Below are 16,151 nucleotides of genomic sequence, written 5' to 3' on the forward strand. Positions count from 1 at the left end.
ACTCTTTATTTAAACTTAACAGGAAATATGAAGAAGCATTAGAATACCATCGTCAGGCCCTAGTATTGATTCCTCAGAATGCTTCCACATACTCTGCCATTGGATACATACACAGTCTAATGGGCAATTTTGAAAGTGCAATTGACTATTTTCATACGGTATGTATATGGTTTAAATGAGAGAGGTGTTGGTCACAGCTCCATAAGTAGGGTTAAATTTTATTTGTGTACTTAAAACAAATTCATTGCCTTATGTTTGAAAAGTACAATGTAGCCTTCTCAAACTTACAGCACTTACTCTTTGAATATAGAATAAATGTTCTGAGCATTTACAAGGATCCTTTAAGAAATGTTGTATGTGTCAGTCCTTTCTATGTCCCAGATTATCATAATAAGTGACCCACATAGACTCTTCAGATTTACCAGATAGTTAGAATTCACTGAAATATGGTATAATTTACATTTCAAGAAATTAGGTTCTAAATTATCTACCTCTTCCCTGTAATGACACTGGGGGGGGGGGGGAAATATGAAAAACCTGTGTATTTAAAAATCAGTCTAATCTAGTCTGTGACCACAAACACTAAAGTACCGTAAACATAATTATATGATTATTATATAATATCACTCCTGGGCAGAATGAAGGTTGTTTGCATGTAAGGGTTCCACATCTTAACATGTCTGGATTTCTTCTAAGTATAACCTTAACACTGAATTTTCTGAGTTTTTGTAATGCTTGGTTTGGGGATAACATTCCTGCAATGCTTTCACCCCTAAATTAAACTCAACTTCAACTCATATTAATATAATTTTTAATTTGAGTCTGTATATTGCAGTTTAGCTGTACAAACAATAAACTTGCTCAAAGATTCAAAGTGTAGAAGCTGTAAGTATTATATTTTATTAATTCATCATTAATTATATTCCATGAATTCATCTTCCTTCATGGAAGAGGAAAGGTTGCACTGCTGTTTTGTGGACAAATTTTAGTACTGGAACAAAGGTGGGTATAGTGTATCTAGTTTTGGTTTTGTTAATCATAGAAGATTAGAGTTGGAAGAGATTTCAGGAGGTCATCCAGTCCAACCCCCCTGCTCAAAGTCAGGACCTCCCAGCTAAATCATCCCAGCCAGGGCTTTGTCAAGCCGGGCCTTAAAAACCTCTAAGGATGGAGTTTCCACCACCTCCCTAGGTAACCCATTCCAGTGCTTCACCACCCTCCTAGTGAAAAAGTTTTTCCTAATATCCAACCTAGACCTCCCGCAGTGCAACTTGAGACCATTGCTCCTTGTTCTGTCATCTGCCACCACTGAGAACAGCCGAGCTCCATCCTCTTTGGAATCCCCCTTCAGGTCGTTGAAGGCTGCTATCAAGTTCCCCCTCACTATTCTCTTCTGCAGACTAAATAACCCCAGTTCCCTCAGCCTCTCCTGATAAGTCATGTGCCCCAGCCCCTAATCATTTTTTTTGCTCTCTGCTGGACTCTCTCCAATTTGTCCACATGCTTTCTGTACTGGGGGGCCCAAAACTGGACTCAATACTCCAGGTGTGGCCTCACCAGTGCCGAATAGAGGGGAATAATCACTTCCCTTGATCTGCTGGCAATGCTCCTACTAATGCAGCCCAATATGCTGTTAGCCTTCTTGGCAACAAGGGCACACTGTTGACTCATATCCAGCTTCTCGTTCACTGTAATCCCCAGGTCCTTTTCTGCAGAAGTGCCGCTTAGCCAGTCGGTCCCCAGCCTGTAGCAGTGCGTAGGATTCTTCTGTCCTAAGTGCAGGACTTTGCACTTGTCCTTGTTGAACCTCATCAGATTTCTTTTGGCCCAATCCTCCAATTTGTCTAGGTCACTCTGGACCCTATCCCTACCCTCCAGCATGTCTGTCTCTCCCCCCCAGCTTAGTGTCATCCCTGAACTTGCTGAGGGTGCAATCCATCCCATCGTCCAGATCATTAATGAAGATGTTGAACAAAACCAGCCCCAGGACCAACCCCTGGGGCACTCCGCTTGATACAAGCTGCCAACTAGACATTGAGCCGTTGATCCCGATGATCTAGCCAGCTTTCTCTCCACCTTATAGTCCATTCATCCAATCCATACTTTAACTTGCTGGCAAGACTGCTGTGGGAGACCGTATCAAAAGCTTTGCTAAAGTCAAGGTATATCCCATCCACCGTTTATCCACAGAGCCAGTTATCTCATCATAGAAGGCAATCAGGTTGGTCAGGCATGACTTAGAATCATAGAATATCAGGGTTGGAAGGAACCTCAGGAGATCATCTAGTCCAACCCCCTGCTCAAAGCAGGACCAATCCCCAACTAAATCATCCCAGCCAGGGCTTTGTCGAGCCTGACCTTAAAAACTTCAAAGGAAGGAGATTCCGCCACCTCCCTAGGTAACGCATTCCAGTGCTTCACCGCCCTCCTAGTGAAAATGTTTTTCCTAATATCCAACCTAAACCTCCCTCACTGCAACTTGAGACCATTACTGCTCATTCTGTCATTTGCTACCACTGAGAACAGTCTTGATCCATCCTCTTTGGAACCCCCTTTCAGGTAATTGAAAGCAGCTATCAAATCCCCCCTCATTCTTCTCTTCCGCAGACTAAACAATCCCAGTTCCCTCAACCTCTCCATATAAGTCATGTGTTCCAGTCCCCCAATCATTTTTGTTACCCTCCGCTGGACTCTCTCCAATTTTTCCACATCCTTCTTGTAGTGTGGGGCCCAAAACTGGACACAGTACTCCAAATGAGCCCTCACCAATGTCGAATAGAGGGGAACGATCATGTCCCTCGATCTGCTGGCAATGCCCCTACTTATACATCCCAAAATGCCATTGGCCTTCTTGGCAACAAGGGCACGCTGTTGACTCAAATCCAGTTTCTCGTCCACTGTAACCCCAGGTCCTTTTCTGCAGAACTGCTGCCTAGCCATTCGGTCCCTAGTCTGTAGTGGTGCATGGGATTCTTCCGTCCTAAATGCAGGACTCTGCACTTGTCCTTGTTGATCCTCACCAGATTTCTTTTGGCCCAATCCTCCAATTTGTCTAGGTCCCTCTGTATCTTATCCCTACCCTCCAGCGTATCTACCTCTCCTCCCAAGTTTAGTGTCATCTGCAAACTTGCTGAGGGTGCAGTCCACGCCATCCTCCAGGTCATTTATGAAGATATTGAACGAAACCGGCCCGAGGACCGACCCTTGGGGCACTCCACTTGATACCAGCTGCCAACTAGACATGGAGCCATTGATCACTACCCGTTGAGCCGAACAATCTAGCCAGCTTTCTATCCACCTTATAGTCTCTTCATCCAACCCATACTTCTTTAATTTGCTGGCAAGAATACTGTGGGAGACGGTATCAAAAGCTTTCCTAAAGACAAGGAATAACACATCCACTGCTTTCCCCTCATCGACAGAGCCAGTTATCTCGTCATAGAAGGCAGTTAGATTAGTCAGGCATGACTTGCCCTGGGTGAATCCACGCTGACTGTTCCTGATCACTTTCCTCTCCTCTAAGTGTTTCAGAATTGATTCCTTGAGGATCTGCTCCATGATTTTTCCAGGGACTGAGATGAGGCTGACTGGCCTGTAGTTCCCAGGATCCTCTTCCTTCCCTTTTTTAAAGATGGGCACTACATTAGCCTTTTTCCATTCATCCGGGACCTCCCCCAATCGCCATGAGTTTTCAAAGATAATGGCCAATGGCTCTGCAATCACATCCACCAACTCCTTTAGCACTCTCAGATGCAGCGCATCCGGCCCCATGGACTTGTGCTCATCCAGCTTTTCTAAATAGTCCAGAACCACTTTTTTCTCCACAGAGGGCTGGTCACCTCCTCCCCATGCTGTGCTGCCCAGTGCAGTAGTCTGGGAGCTGACCTTGTTCGTGAAAATGGAGGCAAAAAAAAGCATTGAGTACTTCAGCTTTTTCCACATCCTCTGTCACTAGGTTGCCTCCCTCATTCAGTAAGGGGCCCACACCTTTCTTGACTTTCTTCTTGTTGCTAACATAACTGAAGAAACCCTTCTTGTTACTCTTAACATCTCTTGCTAGATGCAACTCCAGGTGTGATTTGGCCTTCCTGATTTCACTCCTGCATGCCCGAGCAATATTTTTATACTCTTCCCTGGTCATTTGTCCAGTCTTCCACTTCTTGTAAGCTTCTTTTTTGTGTTTAAGATCAGCAAGGATTTCACTGTTAAGCCAAGCTGGTCGCCTGCCATATTTACTATTTTTTCTACACATCGGGATGGTTTGTCCCTGTAAACTCAATAAGGATTCTTTAAAATACAGCCAGCTCTCCTGGACTCCTTTTCCCCTCATGTTATTCTCCCAGGGGATCTTCCCATCAGTTCCCTGAGGGAGTCAAAGTCTGCTTTTGTGAAGTCCAGGGTCCATATTCTGCTGCTCTCCTTTCTTCTTTGTGTCAGGATCCTGAACTCGACTGTCTTATGGTCACTGCCTCCCAGGTTCCCATCCACTTTTGCTTCCCCTACTAATTCTTCCCTATTTGTGAGCAGCAGGTCAAGAAGAGCTCTGCCCCTAGTTGGTTCCTTCAGCACTCGCACCAGGAAATTGTCCCCTACGCTTTCCAAAAACTTCCTGGATTGTCTGTGCATCGCTGTGTTGCTCTCCCAGCAGATATCAGGGTGATTGAAGTCTCCCATGAGAACCAGGGCCTGCGATCTAGTAACTTCCGTGAGTTGCCGGAAGAAAGCCTCGCCCACTTCATCCCCCTGGTCTGGTGGTCTATAGCAGACTCCCACCACAACATCACCCTTGTTGCTCACACTTCTAAACTTAATCCAGAGACTCTCAGGTTTTTCTGCAGTTTCATACCAGAGCTCTGAGCAGTCATACTGCTCCCTTACATACAGTGCAACTCCCCGACCTTTTCTGCCCTTCCTGTCCTTCCTGAACAGCTTATATCCATCCATGACAATACTCCAGTCATGTGAGTTATCCCACCAAGTCTCTGTTATTCCAATCACATCATAATTCCTTGATTGTGCCAGGTCTTCCAGTTCTCCCTGCTTGTTTCCCAGGCTTCTTGCATTTGTGTATAGGCACTTGAGATAACTTGCTGTTTGTCCTGCTTTCTCAGTATGAGGCAGGAGCCCTCCCCTCTCGCACTCTCCTGCTCGTGCTTCCTCCCGGTATCCCACGTCCCCACTTACCTCAGGGCTTTGGTTTCCTTCCCCTGGTGAACCTAGCTTAAAGCCCTCCTCACTAGGTTAGCCAGCCTGCTTGCGAAGATGCTCTTCCCTCTCTTCGTTAGGTGTAGCCCGTCTCTGCCTAGCACTCCTCCTTCCTGGAACACCATCCCATGGTCAAAGAATCCAAAGCCTTCTCTCCGACACCACCTGCGTAGCCATTCGTTGACTTCCACGATTCAACGGTCTCTACCCAGGCCTTTTCCTTCCGCGGGGAGGATGGACGAGAACACCACTTGCGCCTCGAACTCCTTTATCCTTCTTCCCAGAGTCACGTAGTCTGCAGTGATCCGCTCAAGGTCATTCTTGGCAGTATCATTGGTGCCCACGTGGAGAAGCAGGAAGGGGTAGTGATTCGAGGGCTTGATAAGTCTCGGCAGTCTCTCCGTCACATGCCCTTGGTGTTGACTGTTTCTGATCACCTTCCTCTCCTCCAAATGCTTCAAAATGGATTCCTTGAGGACCTGTTCCATGATTTTTCCAGAGATTGGGGTGAGGATGACCAGTCTGTAGTTCCCCGGATTTTCCTTCTTCCCTTTTTTAAAGATGGGCACTAAATACTGCCTTTTTTCAATTGTCCAGGACCTCCCCCAATCACCACGAGTTTTGAAAGATAATGGCTCTGCAATCTTAACTTTTTGTCAGTTAAAGAAGCAGCGGTATTTTTTGTTCATTTGTTGGAAGGGGAGCCTCATTTTATAGTGAAGACTGTTATGATTGAAGAACACAATCTGCAGCAGCAACTAAAGTAGACATAGAAATTAAGAGAAAAAACTGTGCGAAGTTATGATGATGCTATGATGTTGCAAATATCTGTTTCTCCTATTGAATATTCTGTACTCTGTTTTTTACAGGCCCTTGGTCTTAGGAGGGATGACACTTTTTCAGTCACCATGCTTGGACACTGCATAGAAATGTATATTGGTGATTCTGAAGCTTACATTGGTAAGTATATCATTTGTCACTATATGTAGTAAAATTATTAATAGTAAAAAAAAAATTGTTAATGTGTATCCCATAAAAGATCCTCTAATGTTACATGAAGAAAAAGTATACTTGTGGCACCTTAGAGACTAACCAATTTATTTGAGCATAATGCATCCGATGAAGTAAGCTGTAGCTCACGAAAGCTTATGCTCAAATAAATTGGTTAGTCTCTAAGGTGCCACAAGTACTCCTTTTCTTTTTGCGAATACAGACTAACACGGCTGCTACTCTGAAATCTAATGTTACATGTACAATAGAAACCCATCAGAAAAAAAAATTGGTAGCAAGCTACTGAATCAAGAGAGAGTTCATTAAATTCAGTGGGAAGAGTCTTATGTTAAGATCAGAAAGGAAAAAATATAAATCTGGGACAAGATTTTTTTTTACATGGAGGACATTAAAGACTATTCCATTGTGAAGGAGATGTATATTCCAATATTAACTGATTGAATCTTGGCACTGTCTGGAGAAACTAGTTATTGATACCATAAATAATGGCTTCTAGGACAGTTTATTTTAGCATCTATTTTTAATAATCATTCATAGCACCCCCAATATACATGTCACCATGCAAAATGCTTGAAGACAAAGACAAAACACAGGATGATTCAGGTAAAGAGACAAGTATGGACACAGTAGGAAGGAAGGAAATCTAATGTAAAAAAGAGTTCTGGAGAGCTGGAAGTTTTTTAAAAAAACATTATTAAGGGCACAAAGAGCAAACTATCCTAATGCGTAAAAAAGATAGGAAATATGATAAAGGACCATCTTGGCTTAACCAGAAGTGTTTCTTCGAGTGCCTGTTCGTGTCCATTCCAATCAGGTGTGTGCACATGCATGGTAGCCGGAAGATTTTTCCCATAGCAGCCTCCATTGGGTCGGCATGGGCGCTCCCTGGAGTCGTGCCTTCATGGCGCTCAGTATAGAGCCCTGCCAACCCACCACCCCCTCAGTTCCTTCTTACCACCAGTGATGGTTAGCTGAAACATCCCATAGCCCTTGCTTAGCAAGTGCCTTTATCTCCGTTTTTTGTGTATAGTTCTCTCTAGTTAGTTGTATAGTAGTTAGTTGGGGGTTCCCCCCCCTTCCGACTCCCTGGAACCAGGGTATGCCGCAGTCCCTGGATTTCAAAACTTGTGAAGTCTGCGCTAAGTGCATGCCAAAGAGTGACCCCCACACTTCTTGTATAAGGTGCCTAGGGGAAGGTCACCAAAAGGACTGGTGTAAGATCTGCTGCAAGTTCCGTTCTAGAACTATTAAGTCCCACTGAACTATTAAGTCCCATTGACCGCCATTCCCCATTCCCAGCCAATGGGATCTTTGGGGGAGATACCTGGAGGAGCGGCCGGGGCAACACACAGACCCCTGTGCCCCCCACCCAGGTCCTAGCCACTTCCCGGAGCGGCGTGGGGCAGGGCAGGCAGGCAGGGAGCCTGCCCTGCCCCCAGTGCGAACTGGGCCAGACCCACCCCCTGAGCCCCTCCTGCAGCCAAACCCCCTGCCCTGAGCCCCCTGCTGCACCCCATACCCCTCCTGCACCCTAACCCCCTGCCCTGAGCCCTATGCTGCACCCTGACCCCCTGCCGCACCCTGCACCCCTCCTGCACCCCCTGGGGACAGGGAGGGGATGGAGTTGGGGTGGGGATTTCAGGGAAGGGGTTGGAATGGGGGCAGGGAAGAGGTGGGGCAGGGCAGGGCCTCAGAGAAGGGGTGGAGTGGGGGCGGGGCAGCGGGGGGGGTGTTGGTCTGTGATGCGGCCCTTGGTCCAAAGTACTAGTCCTCATGTGGCCCTTGTGGTCGTTTGAGTTTGAGACCCTTGGTTAGAGAATACTTTGTTCTGCCTCCGTGCAGAGGACTGGACTATATGACCAATATAGGTCTCTTCAAGTCCTACATTTCTGTGATTCTGATTCCTGGAAGAAATGTGTTTAAAGGTAGAATATGGAGAAGATAGAGACTGCTTTAAACTTTAGAGGTCTTTGTGATTGGAGATACAGAGGGGGATAAGGAAAGAAGACTGGAAAATGTGTTCAGACTGCTTGCTGCTTGACTGGGAAGGGACCATCTCTAAAGGATGAACAGTTAGTTCAGTATCCCTGCTCATTTAATCCTTGGACACTTCAGGCTTTCAGTAGGAGTGTCAATAATAATGTTTTTTTTTAATGTTCCATCCACTAAGAACAGGGCTGAGGCTATCGACTTATTTCACCAAGCAGCTTTTAGGTGGTAATTTTTTCCTCATTACTGACCTGGAATCCATTTGAACTGATGATAACAGCACACCAGCTTTATAGCCACTGTCAAGTTTTTTTTTGTAAATATCAAGACAGAGGAGAGTTCTTGGTTGAAAATTACTAAAGTGTAATTGTGTGAAGACAGCAAAGAGCAAAGAATAAAAAAAAAAGGAAAAATACATGTCTTTTTATTAGCAAAACAGTGACTGTTTCTTTAAATAAAAATTGCTTGTCACAGCTTAAAGATTAAGGCGGTGGGGAATGATCAATATTTAAGATCAATATTATCTGTAGGAGTTGCTCACAAATGATACATAAGATAAGTTTATGTAGGGAATCTCTGGCTAACATGTCTTTGTGGTAGTGAATGAATATCACACTTGTCCCCTGTAGAAGCAGGAGGGATACATAAACCTGCGCCCCCCAAAATCAATACTTTAAAAAACAGGACAGTGATCCCACATGAGGTAATGAAGGCCCGCCCCCCCCCCATTATGCCAAAGTTTGAGATGTTTATGCAGTACGGAAGTAATTTTTCACACACAGCTTCCTAATTACACACATTTTTCTGTTTCACTGAACTTGTTCATTTCTCCATGGTGAATAATAGAGTTAGTATACGTGAAGCATGTTAATGAGGCTGAAGCCAATTAGGAAGTAATGTCTCTGTTGTCACTCCAACAAATTGGTTTGGCAGTGTGAAAAGCAGTTGGAAATGCATTTCCTCTAAATGTCAGGGCTTATTGCATATATAGTCAGTTGATACATTCTGATGTACTAGACAGTTATTTGACTAAAGGATACAAGTTTGTAATAATTGAGCTGTATATGTGTAAAACTGACTTAAACTAATTTCTGTCCAGTCACTTAACAGAAAGAGGTCTTCTAGGAAAAGTGAAGCTGAATTGTACTCAATATATTGGGATACCTTGGGTCTTTTTAAGACAGGAGATTGCCTACTATTGGTGGCTTCTTGCACCGGTTCTAGTGCACAAAGCATAAAGTTTATGGACTTTCTCGTCAGTGGTCTGTGGATGTATAAGTGGCATGATTATTTGCTGGTAAACTAAATATTTTATGAGATGTGAAATCTTGGGAATGTTCACTTGGACAGTAATTAATAACTTTGTTTATTTCTAGGAACAGAAATTAAGGACAAATTAAGATGTTATGACTTCGATGTACACACCATGAAGACATTAAAGAACATTATTTCACCTCCCTGGGATTTCAGGGAATTTGATATAGAAAGACAAACGCTGGATGAAAGTGGTATTGTGACACTGGAAACATCAAATCAAAGGAAAACTACAGATACTACTCGTCCATTAGAAGAAACCTTTGAGATTGAAATGAATGAAAGTGATATGATGTTAGAAACGTCAATGTCAGACCATAGTTCATGACTAACACTGGTATAGATCTCATTTTGTAAAAGTGTAAAACATTTGGATTTAGCTTTTTTGTTCCTTTGGCATTCAGGAATTTGCTATTTTTATACAAATCCCAACTACTTCTCTACACTTACCACCAGAGAAGTAATCCTTAAGACTGTTAAAAAATATTCATTTCCAACAGACTATTTCCAATTTTATTGTTTCTACAAAATAATCTTACATAATGGAATAAAAGGTGAAATTCATATATTATGTTTTTAAAACTGGTTACTGTACCCTGTGACTGCTCTTAAGACTGTGAAACTTTAAAAATATATCCTGAAAATGAAAGTGTACAATATTCATCAAATTGAGTAGCCAAGGGCTACTATATAATTATTGTGGCTTCTAAGTTTTCAACCTGTCTGTGAGGAACACTTTGTCATAGGCCAAAAATAACTAGGGTTTTGTTGCTAATATAATATTTTATACTTTTAAGACCGGAATAATTTCAAAAATATCCATTATTTTGTTCAGCCTGTACATGCATTTGTGGAGAGCAATTTTTTTATCAGCTGAATCTAATTTGCTATATATTAAATTGATGTCAAAGCTTTTTAAGCATGGGTAGTGGATATTACGGTTTCTGTTTTGTCCTTTTTTTGATAATCGTTTCATCTTGTCATCTGTACTAAACTACTGGAAGATAGATGTAAGCAGAACTGCTTTGGGAAAGCTGATCAGACAACAAATGTGAATGGCACAAATATTCAGAGTATCATAAATATTTTAATAGATACATCTGATACAGTTTTCTGAAATCAGTGACATGCTTGAGCTATTATTTTCAAAAGTTAGCTTGATTATAAGCAAGGCAGAATGTGCTGATTATAAGGCTGTAGAAATTCTCTTTACATTTCACTTGGTTATTTTGTCAAGGTAAAGATATAACTGAATGGTGTGTTTACAGTACTTAAAAAATCTCTGTGGTATTTTATTTTTAAATCTGCTCTGTGCATCACTATTTACAATTAACAACCTTGTGTTTTATGAACAGAAATAATTTCTCCATCCAATAAACTAAGTAGGGCCGTTCTGTGCTCCTGCTTAAAATGAATACTAACCATGTTTTGTATAAACTTCTCCCCTCTCTTCTTCCTCATCCTTACTTGCCTTAAAATTTGTGAATATTGGGGAAGGGGAGGTTTAAGTTTAAGTAGTTTAATTCAGGATACTTTAATTTTAACTTATCTGTGTTTTGTTAATTAAGTTCAGCAACCTTGGCTCACTTTTAACAGTTTTTTTGTGTTTGATAATGTATAGAACTGAAAATCCTCATGAAGAAGAAAAATAGTGTAGCAGTCCAGTTGTTTTGAGTACTTCAAAGCTCAGGAACCAGCAAATATATGTTACATGTTGTTTTTCCTGAGATAGAAAGGTGATTAATTCACTTTTTAGACATCAGAATCAAGTAATAGGCCTAAAATTTAATCTATCAATTATAAATCTGGTTAACAAGCCACCTTAAATATTATGTTGGAATAAAGTCAATCATTTCTGACAGTGCTTTTAGGGGAAAAAAACAATAAAACTACCCGACATATCATTTGTTTCATAGTTATCAAAGAAAGATGTGAAGAAAGCCCCCAAAAGGAACAAACACTGGAAGACTATAGAATTAGTGCTATTAGTTAAATGCTATATATTGGGACATATATTACTTGATCTTTCCACAGCACTTTGAAAAGTTGAGGATATTGATAGATACCTCCTTGGTAAAGATCTTTGAGATCTATAGATGAAAAACACTCATCACATATGCTAAATATTTTCACATCCCTGTGCAATACATAGGCATTTTCCTTTGGTTTTTGGACCTTTTCTCTGTGGGGAGCTTTAGGTTTTTCTCCCCTTTCCGCTGTGCTGTTGCTTCTGAAGAGAACATAATTCTTTTATCTCTTTAAAAACTAAACTTTGAGAGATGCAATTTTCCCTCATGCTGTTTTCTTAGGGTGTGTCCTCACTGCAAAATGAAAGTGTAATTGTAGCATGATAGGCATACCCATGCTAGCTTTTTTAGCTAGCGCTGGTAACAATAAACTGGTGAAAATGTGGTGGCACAAACTTGTATTTGGGCTGTCCAACAGAGTATAGCCAATAATTGTAATTGGGGCAAATTCCCACTCTCAGCAGGGACTGAATCTGGTCAGTCCAGTTGGACAAGGGATGTGGGACGGGAATCCTCTGTATCTGATACCCTCTGAAACTCCTTCCAGAGCATCTTCCTCTCAGAGGGGGGTGCTCATATCCTTAGTGCCCCTCTACTGCAGTTTAAGGGAGGTATAGATTGTTCTTTGGATTGCATAGGCAGGTTCTATGAATCCTGGCTGTCATGAGGGGAGAATTCCAGAAGTTTGCATGAAATTGGGCTAGGAAATTGGCCTAAAAATGCGTTGAAGTGGGGTACCCAGTATTAAAAATACAAAAAAAAAACACTTCTTCGAGCCCCTGCTCAGTGGGAATTGGACATGGAAACCACACAGCTGGGGCACCATATAGAAAAAATAAAGGTCAGACACCAGGAGAGCCTGTTGTAGGAAGGGTTACTAGCTCCTGTTTCTTTGGTACCTAGGAACTGTGTAACACCTGATCAGTTCAGACAGACAGGAAGCTCCTGTTGGTTGGGCATTCTCAAGAAGAGGTCCCTAAGGTCTGGAACTTGCTTTCCCGCAACAAACACATTGGCTCAAACTAGTCAGAATCTTTTCATCTTCAAGATGTGCTTCAAGGCCTATCTATTCTACTAGACTCTTGAGAAGGCGGGTTTTTTGAGGAGGGAGGGGAGGGGAGTGGTTGGGAGGGGTGAGGAAAGAAAGGGGGATTTTGTGTGTAGTTAATTTTATTCTGAATGGGTGAGGAGGTTGAAAAGTCTTGTGAAGGTTTTTAATGTACATGTGCCTAGGGCAATGGATAGGCACATTATATATAGATTTTTTTTAAATCGATTTTTGAGCTTTTTCTTAGGCAGAGTTCTTAAGTCAGAAATGGAGAGTTCATAGTCTCATGTTCACATACATACTTTTAAAAGTGTTTTGTAAAGGAGGCTGCAGTTGAATGTTCAGTTCCTCTCCTATTTTAACTTAACTGTCAGCTGAGTTACGGCTCTTCTACAGCTGCAGGCTGACGTTTCTTCCTAACCGTTTTTTTTCCTCTCCAAAATAGCAAGAGCATTTTATATCCAAGCAGAAGAGGCTGTCTTCTCAACGAGAATCTGGGGGACCTGGCTCTACCAGAAGAGCTGTTGCTGCTGTCATCACCTGTCAATTTGTCTGTGCAGAAACAGAGGTTGGAAATACTTGGTAAAAGTATTTTACCATTTTCCCTAGGAATCTTATTTTTGTGCAATAAATTAGTCATTTTAGAATATGTTATCATAGGTGACTTCTTTATCCCATGTATTGCACTTTGGATACTATATATCTTGGTGTGTTTGTTAACCGAGTTGGTAATAGTTGCTGAAGTACAGATTATGCAAAGTAAAGCCACATTCCAAAAATAGTTAAAATGAATAAATCATTTGTAAGGATTTTTTTAAAAATTTGAAATACAGCTGCTATAAAGATTCAGAACTGACTCCTACTAAGTTTTTTTTAAATTTCTTTTGGTTTGTTTTTTTTAAAGGAAAAAACAAACATCACCATCTATACACACCATCAACGTTCACAACCCCCATTAACCTCGCCCCCCCACACCCGTCTCCAGTATTGTACACACTCACCTCTCATGATTAGACACATTCTCTTCCTTATTGAGACACATACCCAGCCACTGTCCCTTAATCGTCTCCCCTGCACCCTAACATGCATAAGCAATCTGTATTTTGTTTTTCTGGGTAAAGAGGACATAAGTGATAAATGTACAGGGATATTATTTTTCTGTTGCTTGCAAGAAACTGAAAAGCAACATTCAAAGGTAAGTTTGATATTTTGGGATGGTTACAGGGTAGTCCTGGAAGAAGATATATTTTTATTTTGGTTAGGGTTTTTTTGTTTTGTGTGTAAACTTTCCTGTTAACAGCTTATTCTCATAAACAGTTTGCAACAAAAAGTGTATAGACTGCATTCTGCTGTCGGCCCACCAATCATATGCCTGGTACTGCTCTCTTCATAATCCTCCACTTTGGTGCCAGCTCCACCTTTTGCATGGTACCAGCAGCTAGGAAGCTGACCATGCTTCCTCTGCTGCTGCATTCCCAGCATAGATCCTGGGCATGATCTCCAAGAGCCCTCCCATGCCCACCCTCAGTACTTCACTGCCTTGGTTTTCAGACTATTCCATTTCAGCAGAATCTGAGGTGGGTCCTTGAGTCTCACTATCGAGAGTCCAGGGCTTCCTCCAGGTCCCATTCTCCTACTTACAGATGGAGATTTGAGAAGCGTAGAGCCAGGGATTGGGACATTCGGGCCAGGCACAACTGGGGCCTGGTATCATTCCAGCTTTGTTACTGACCATACTGGATGGCCTGGCGGATGCTCCAGCATCCAGATCAACATTGCCACACTCTCGCAGGAGCAGATTCCATAGGAGAGAGTTTTTGGCTGCTGGTACTGAGGCCTGTGACAGTTGGTACCAATCAACCTATGGACTCTGTATTACTGGACTTCTCCCTATGTCAGAGCAATAGTCTATCCCAGTACTGCAGGACTAACCTTGGGAGGTTTCTCCCTTGTTTTCCCTTAATGCATCATCCTAACGACCAGATAAGACTTTAGTACCAGAGGCATCCTTTCTGGTATCAGATGATTTTAGGGTATACCAAGAGCTACTCAGAAAATTGGCTGCTTTTGTTCATATACAAGTAGAGCTAGTGGAGGAGAATACCCATAAAGTGATGTTTTGTACTTGGCTACAGCAGGAAATAACTCGTCCCATAAATGAGGCCCCTCATACAGCCTACCTGTGGCAAGCCCCTTCCTCCATTCCCCCTGTGGCCAAATGAACAGAATGTGATCGCCAGATTCTGCCTCAAGGGTTTGAGCAGTATTTATTTGCTTGCTATGCTGGGCTCACTAGTAGTGGCCATGGTGAAAGAGAAGAGTAGTCAAGACTGGGCAACAGCCACCCCCAAGGAAAAAGATCCAAAAAAGCTTGATCTCTTTGGGAGAAAGATTAATTCTGTGGTGTGTTTACAGCTCTGCATTGCCTAAATGTGATTATAACAACTGGAAGGCAATCTCTCAGTTTGCAAATAAATTGCTGGAAAGGGTTAGGGAGCAGTTTTAGTCCTTTGTTGTGGAAGGTTGTCTGATCATCAATCAGCTCTGCAGGCTTCCTTGGATGTGGCGGATTATGCTACTGCGGCTATGGCTACAGAAGTGGCTATGTGCCATTCATCTTGCCAAATGCCCAACTGTAACACCATAGAAAATTCTGCAATGACTGCAAGTTACCATGGTGACTTATTGATGTCAATGTTAACGAAGATAAGGGAAACTAAGAAAATAGCCTATGAAAAGCAGGGCACCCCAACATGTATAGGATGTGGAAATCCAGATAAGGGAAATGGGAAGTTTGCAGTATAGCCTGGGATATTTTGTGTCGTATTTTCACAATCATCATCAATTAACACCTCTTTGATGATGATCTTGCAGTTTTACTAGTTACCCTGGACCAACCAGTCATGTCAGCTTCTTTCAGCCTTCTTCTAAAGCCTGATATGGCTAAGATGAAATTTGACAGGCCTCAGGCCTCTAGGCCTTACCTTTATAGCGTTATCTTACTTATCTACCTAACACACACTTACTAATAATATATGCTTATCAAGCCGATACCCCATCCTACCTATTCCCACACTTGTACCTACAATTTAAATCTGTTAATCCCCCCATTGATTACTTATGAATTAACCACAATATATAACAATTAAATTATTAAATAAAGTGATTAAGTTGTAACCTTTATGCATATGGGTTATTGGTGTGAATGTAACACAGAATAAAATGTGTTCCCCAGCATAAATAGGGAGGGATTATCCATCAGGAAATCCTCCACAGATGACCACCTGTTGAGAGATCCACCAACTCTATGGTTCCCTTCGGGGTGTGAGTATGAAAACATTGATGCTGTGGCTTCTCTGATTGGCTCAGACTTGCTATTGAAGCCAGAAGGAGGCATAGGAAGTTGTCCAAGCAACTAGGTGAATGCCTGGCTGGCTGCTACACTGGATTCTGCCTTCTTGCCTGTTTCCTGAGCCCTGCCTTGTCCCTGGTACCTGTTTCTTCTTTGAGTGTTTGTTCATTTCAGTTCCAGTCAGGTGTGTGTGTGTGTGTGCGCA

The 16,151-nt window shown here is 42.3% G+C and overlaps 1 protein-coding gene across 2 annotated transcripts in view; it reads left to right on the forward strand.

Moving 5' to 3' along the window:
• The window catches only part of CDC16 (cell division cycle 16), a 64,085-nt gene extending 53,145 nt beyond the window's left edge, over nucleotides 1-10,940 (forward strand). For both annotated transcript variants that reach the window (XM_048856270.2, XM_048856279.2), the window contains exons 16-18: nucleotides 23-158; nucleotides 6,075-6,165; nucleotides 9,582-10,940. In XM_048856270.2, coding sequence (XP_048712227.1) covers nucleotides 23-158; nucleotides 6,075-6,165; nucleotides 9,582-9,847 — 493 coding nt within the window. In that variant the 3' untranslated portion in view covers nucleotides 9,848-10,940. The remainder of the gene's footprint in view (nucleotides 1-22; nucleotides 159-6,074; nucleotides 6,166-9,581) is intronic.
• The last annotated feature ends 5,211 nt before the right edge of the window (nucleotides 10,941-16,151 follow it).

Source organism: Caretta caretta, chromosome 1 (genome assembly GCF_965140235.1).
Source record: "Caretta caretta isolate rCarCar2 chromosome 1, rCarCar1.hap1, whole genome shotgun sequence".
Classification (NCBI taxonomy): Eukaryota; Metazoa; Chordata; order Testudines; family Cheloniidae; genus Caretta; species Caretta caretta.